This window comes from Lynx canadensis, chromosome A2, assembly GCF_007474595.2.
Source record: "Lynx canadensis isolate LIC74 chromosome A2, mLynCan4.pri.v2, whole genome shotgun sequence".
Classification (NCBI taxonomy): Eukaryota; Metazoa; Chordata; class Mammalia; order Carnivora; family Felidae; genus Lynx; species Lynx canadensis.
This window is the reverse complement of record NC_044304.2, coordinates 61,713,951-61,720,053: the sequence shown is the minus strand read 5'-3', so window position 1 is coordinate 61,720,053 and position 6,103 is coordinate 61,713,951. Positions and strand designations below refer to the sequence as shown.

General features: G+C 58.6%; 1 protein-coding gene across 1 annotated transcript; it reads right to left on the bottom strand.

Annotated features, from left to right (window-relative positions):
- Positions 1–1,240: 1,240 nt before the first annotated feature.
- On the bottom strand, positions 1,241–5,413 carry IGFBP1 (insulin like growth factor binding protein 1). Its single transcript, XM_030307625.1, has 4 exons — positions 4,982–5,413; positions 3,596–3,747; positions 2,569–2,694; positions 1,241–1,682 (listed from the first exon to the last, which is right to left on the bottom strand). The coding sequence occupies exons 1-4, from the start codon at positions 5,394–5,396 to the stop codon at positions 1,557–1,559; spliced, it is 819 nt and encodes a 272-aa protein (XP_030163485.1). The 5' UTR covers positions 5,397–5,413; the 3' UTR covers positions 1,241–1,556.
- Between the last annotated feature and the right edge of the window lie 690 nt (positions 5,414–6,103).

The window sequence follows — 6,103 nt, the reverse complement described above, 5'->3', positions numbered from 1 at the left end:
TTTGCTTTGGTTTTGTTTTACCGTGAAAGGGTACTGGGTATTATCAAATACTTCTCCTGAGTCCGTTGAGATGACCATGTGATCTTGGTTTTTTATTCTATTGATATGATTTATTACATTAATTGGTGTTAGGATGTTGGAATGACCTTGCATTCCTGAGATAAATCCCACTTAGTCATAGTGCAGGATGATTTCAATCGTTAATATTTTCATACGTTGCCAGGTTTAGCTTACTAGTGTTTGGTTGCGGATTTTGTGTCCATTGTCTTTTAAGATAATATGAAATTGGATGCTGAGTTCACAGGTCACTCCTGGGGGCTTGGCAGAGAGAGGATGGCACCCACAGGGCACAGGGTGGAGGGAGAGACCCAAATGGAAGAGCAGGAAAGGGGACTGACAGGAGGGGTCTGGGAGGCTCTGGGGGCAGGCCAGACTGCAGAGGGTGGGGGTTGAGATAGGGAGACTCTGCCTTTTCCCACAGCCAAGGAGGGAGCCTCCCAGGAGACAGGGTGGAGGCAGCCAAGAGGCCAGGTGGGACCCACGGGGGTGGGTGAGATATGGAAGGAAGAGCGTGCAGGGCAGAATCAGGAAAAGCAAGTGAGGAATAGTTGATGGAACGAGGGATCCAAGGAGCAGAAAAGCCCCACACGCTCAGGACCCAGCCATCCACACCGAAGGGGCCAGCAGGGTGCCCACCTGAGACAGTGAAGCCCCGAAGACCCTGCAGATGACGGGGACAGCACAAGACAGAGGCAGCAGGGGAGGAGGGGAAATGAAGAAAGTATTGGTGTCCCACATGTAAGATGGGGGAGCCCTGGCCTGCTCATGGAGGCAGGGAAGGGGCAGATCATCAAAGGTTAGGCCCCAGGAGGTGAGTGGGGGAAGGGCAGACCTGCCAGCAGCAGACAGGGATCCTGAACAACCAAAGCTGTGTGAGGAGGGGTGAGTGACAGGGACTTCAGAAACAAAGGAGGTACATTCAACCAGTGTCTACGGCAGTCGCAGTGTCCCCGGGTGCAGTATTTGTCCCGACCAGGTCGGCCCGTGCAAGTATGTCTGACTGCGCAGACAATCTTAACTCTGAGTAACACCACCACGCGCAGCTCTGGTCACACGATCGGCACCGAACTCTCCCTGCGAACTGACACTCGCTCGGATCTGTGGGTACAGACCGAGTCCTTTCTCGGCACGGCTCAACCACCCCCGTTAGGTCACCTGAAAACAATCACTGCCACACGTTTCAGCTCTGCACTTTCCAGGCTGTATTTCCCCTGCTCCGTAGAGGCAGGAGCAGGGTGCTCGGAGGAGTTACAAGTATTTACACCCAGCGACGTGAACGTGTCTCGTGATATACAAATCCACACGGCAGAGTGACCGTGTAGAAGGATACATGTACATGGAATAAATACACAGCTTTAAGTGTCAGCAACACGTGTGCTCATATACACATACACACACGGAGAGGGAAGTGTGTCGTTTCTAGAGTATAAATATGCTACGTACTTAAATATTTGGGGGGGGGCGGGTGACGGACGACAGCACAGCTGCTGGCAGCTCTATCTGCTAAAATACTGACTGCAGTTGGGGTCGCCTCTGACCTCCACGGACCCCGGGATCTTCTCCCTGCTCCATGGGTAGACACACCAGCAGAGCCCCGGCTCATCGTCCAGCGACGTCTCACACTGCAGAGGCAGGACACATGAGGTGCACGGTCAGGGGTGGCCCCCGCGAAGCTGGGGCGGGGAGGGGCTTCGCCAGCACCACGGCTGAGCGCCTGGCCACGGGCACGCCAGCTCGCCGTGGCCACGACCGTGACCGAGGGCTCACCCAACACCCTCCTACCCAGCTTTCCCTGTAAAATGGAGACCGAGGCCGAGTGTGCAGTCGACGAGGACGTCACGCATGTGCGAAAGGGTACAGTGTGTGCACGGCTGTCTGCTCTGTGGCCTCGACAGTGGGGTCGCTGAGCCCAGGAGTACATCCCGTGGGTGGCTGCCATCCCCTCGGACTCCCTGGCAAATTCCTCATCAGGAAAGCTCTGCCTCGTCCTCAGTTTCCCCTGGCTACACCCCCAGAGCCTGTGTTTCACTGAGTCCTAAAGAGCCCCTGAAAATGAAGTGTAGGCTTGGTTTTGATCTCATGGATTATGTGGCAAGCTGGAGGACGCTACTGTATTTAATGAAGTTTGCGGTTTCCCGTTGTGGGGAGAAAGGCAGGAAGCCATGTCCAAGGGGACACCCGCTCTCCTAAGTCCAGCTTCCTCCTGTGTTATAGATGAGACAGACCTGGAGCCTGAGGGGCCCATCCCCCACCTGCTCAGGCTTGACCCAGAGCCCCTGGCCGAGAGCAGGGTGCCCCGCTGGCCGTGACCACGGAGCTGGTCTTCAGGCTCCCGGGATCTGGTCGCCCCTAGTCCCGAGGGGTGGCTCTTTACTTAATGTGGTCGGTTATGGGGCTTTACGGTGCGTATTTGGGACTGGCCCCCTCTCCGGCGAGGAAAGCGGGGTTTTGCAGGGATGCCCCGGACGGGACGGTCCCCACGAGGATAGCCCTTGGCAAGGCGCGCACCTGTCTGCTGTGATAGAATCCGTTCTTGCTGCAGTTGGGCAGATAGAATCTGTAAAGCTGTCCTGACGACTGCTGTTCCTCGCTCAGACGGCCCAGCACCTCGTGGAGATCCCGATGGCAGGGCCCCTGGAAGATCAGGAAAGTGGACTGACGGGAGGGGTCTGGGAGGCTCTGGGGGCGGGCCAGAGCTGCCCCCCAACCCGTCGGAGGAGGGGGCTGGCGGCTCTCTGAGCTGTCAAGATGAAGGATGGGGTGCCCTCCCTGAACGCAGGCCACACAGCTGCAGGGAGACAGAAGCTCCCCCACCCTCGCGGCCTCTCCCCTACCCCTCTGCCCTGTGGGGGCTCCACAGCTGTTCCCACAGCACAGAGCTCTGGATTATGAACACCTTTCCTCTATTTCATTATTTCACAGAAGCCAGATCAAGCGAGGATTAAGCCGTCCGCCTGGCACTTGGAGATAAGACGGCACTTTTCTTCACACTCCATCACTTCCAGATGAGACCCTGAAGCGTCGGGGAAATGGGTCAGAACCTCCGCTTTTCTGGGTGTGCCTGGTGGCCAGAGCAATGTTCTCGCTCTTTTCCACAAACCAGCTCTTCACGCCAACTCTGGTTCTCGGTCGCCCTCCCGTGGCAGAATTGGAAACGGCCGTCGAATCGGATGGGACCGGGCAGTTTGAGTTTAGCAAGCGGGGACAGAGTTTCCGCGTGGGAAGATACATGTTCTCGAGGGGGACGGCGGCAGAACCACACTTTAATGTGGCCAGAGTCATAAATTTTATGTTATGCGCATCTGACCACCATTTTTAAACGTGGACGGGGCATAAAGTCCTGTGCTGAGCTCCAGGGCCCGGGGCCAGACACCGCAGCCGAAGCCACTTGGCAGGCTTCTCCGCTCAAAGTCTTTGCGGGAAAAGCCAGACAAAGCTACTGTGGGCAGCGTCTACCCGCCTTGAGAAGGAAAGCTCTGATTCCTGGGGCCCCACGGAGCCTGCCTGCCCTACTGGACACCCACCCGGGCCTCACCTTCCACGTGTCGACCTGAGTCCCGCTGTTCATGTAATTACTGATGGCGTTCCAGAGAATGTGTGTGTCGTCGTCAGAAGGGGCCATCAGGTGGAAATTCTCCAGGAGCTCCTCCTGGGTCATATCTGCACTCTCGGAGGACGACATCACATCTGAAAGATACAGCACCCGGACCCGTGAGCGCTCCCCGAGCACCTTGCCCGCCCCCTCAAGTGTATCCAGGTGGGGACCCCAAGGGTGGTCGAGCTTTTTTTTTTTTTTACATTTATTCATTTTTGAGAGACAGAGAGACAGAGCATGACTTGGGGAGAGGCAGAGAGAGAGAGAGGGAGACAGAATCCAAAGCAGGCTCCAGGCTCCCAGCCATCAGCACAGAGCCCAACACGGGGCTCGAACCCACAGACCAGGAGATCATGACCTGAGCCGAAGTCGGACGCTTAACAGACTGAGCCCCCCAGGTGCCCCTTGCCCACTTCCTCTTTAAAGATGCATCAGACAGTTTCCAGGAAATGTGATGACCCAATAGCAATTCTGTGCTTTGGGGGTCTAGCAAGGGCCTCCTGGGTTTTTGCTCCTAAAGCAGCAGGTGGGGGAAGCCACTGGCTTTCCTGCAGGGCCCCTGGGGACCCAACTCCTTTGAGGACCATTGAGGTGACTCCATTTTACTAATTCTGAAGTTAGGGAACCAGCAGAAAAACGGGGTCCCTCCTCGGAAGGGTCACGCACCCTAGTGAATTCCTACCAGAGTACGAGACTATGGGAGTCCTCGGAGAGTCACAGAGGACGTGCGTCCGCCTGCCTGCTGATGGGGAGGTGGGGACAGGGGGTAGAGGAAGGGGTGTTTCCTCTGCTTCCCACTACAAATAAATCGCTGCTAAATTCAGGAAAGGTCTGATTGTCCTTGGAGGCGACATACACATCAAACACTGTTTTTCTATGGCGGTGAACGTAGCGAGGTTTACAGCCTGCGTTCACATTATGTTCTGTAAACACTGGGAAAGCACAGTCTGCACAGGAGTCCCTTACAAAGGACATTCCGAACCCTCCCCAGGGGTCTGGCAGGAGGGATCCCCACGCCAGGCCTCCCCGGAGGCTCCAGGCCCTGGAAAGGAGGGCCGGCCACCCTCCCCCCAGCTCTCCCACAGGGCTCTGGGGGCCCTCCACCTCTCCTCCCCTTTCCTGGGCACCTCCCTCAGGACCGCGGTGGTGGGGCTCGTCTGGGTGACGGAAGATCCTCTCCCCTTCGAGCTCTGGCCTCCGGCCGCTTTGCTCCCGACCAGCCACTCCTTTGGTGGAGCCCCTGCCCCTGTCCACCCTCCCTAATCTAATCTGTCTTGTGGGAGGACAGGTTGGGGGGGGGGGACCCCGCGGGGGCGTCTGTCGTACCTGTGTCACCACCGGTGGGCACGCAGGTGCCCTGGCCGCGGATGAGGGCTTGCAGGGGCCGCTGCTCCCCTGGCAGCGCCCGGCAGCTGAGCCCGCTGGCACAGCGCGCACTGGCCACGCCACAGGCAGTGCCCTCGGGCAGCGTGCACAAGGAGCAGCAGCCGCAGTTGGCGGGCCGGGCGCTCTCGGTGCAGGAGTCAGGCACGGGCGGGCAGAGCGCCAGCTTCTCAGGCGAGCAGGGCGCGCACTGCCAAGGCTGGGGGGCCCCGGCGGTCGCGCTGAGCCGGGTGGCCAGCAGGAGCAGAAGCGGCCAGGCACAGGCAGCGGGGGCCCCGGGCATCGTCAGGCAGCTGTGGCGGACGGACAGACACTGGCACTGGCTGTGGGCGGTGGGGGTGCGGTGGCCGGTGCTCATGCTCAGTGCTCCCTGGGAGCCGCGTGCACCTTATGAAGGGTGCGGGACGGCCCCGCCTCAGCCGGTGGTTAATGATTGCCAGCGCTGCGTGCTTAGGGCTGGCGTTCAAAATAAGTTTGGAAAAAAAAGTTTGTTTTGCTCGTGCGCCCAAGGCCCTGTGCAAACCGTGGGTGGAGGGAGGGTTACCGGTCCAGGTTTCCAGCCGTGTTTGTCCTGTTGTTACTGTTCTGACCTGGAGAAAAGTGCAATTGTAACCAGGAGCCCACGGCCAGCGCTTGCTTTGTTCAAGGGCATCCCCCTGCCCGCCAAGCAGCATGGTCGTCCACAGACCCGAGGGGAGCAGAAGTCAGGAGATGTGCGAGGCCAGCCCATCTGCCAGTTTTCAAACGGGGAAACCAAGGCCCAGGGAGAGGGAAGGAGGAGCCCTGGGCAGTTTTTAGGACGAAGCCCATAACTACTTCTCCGTCTGCAGGAAGGCCTCCAGTCCCACGGCCTGCACTCATCACAGCCTTTCCCCTGAGGGAGGCTGGGAGGGAAGGGACATTCCCCCAGGGCTGGTGCCACCCTCCTCCCCAGGGTCACCTCAGCCCCCAGAGACCGCTCACTGGTTTCCAGAAGGGACCAGAACTCAGAGCCCATGAAGAGACAGGGCCAGGGCTGCAGAAAGGAGCCCAGACCCCGGGCTTCCTGACTTTCCCACGCAGACC

What these genes read in the sequence shown, in the direction of transcription:
- IGFBP1 (XM_030307625.1), bottom strand. Translation starts at nt 5,396, where the DNA reads ATGAGCACCGGCCACCGCACCCCCACCGCCCACAGCCAGTGCCAGTGT. An exon ending in CTCAGGTCGACACGTGGAAG is followed by an intron (nt 2,695 to 3,595) that starts GTGAGGCCCGGG and finishes CTGATCTTCCAG; the next exon opens with GGGCCCTGCCATCGGGATCT. An exon ending in GATTCTATCACAGCAGACAG is followed by an intron (nt 1,683 to 2,568) that starts GTGCGCGCCTTG and finishes CTGCCTCTGCAG; the next exon opens with TGTGAGACGTCGCTGGACGA.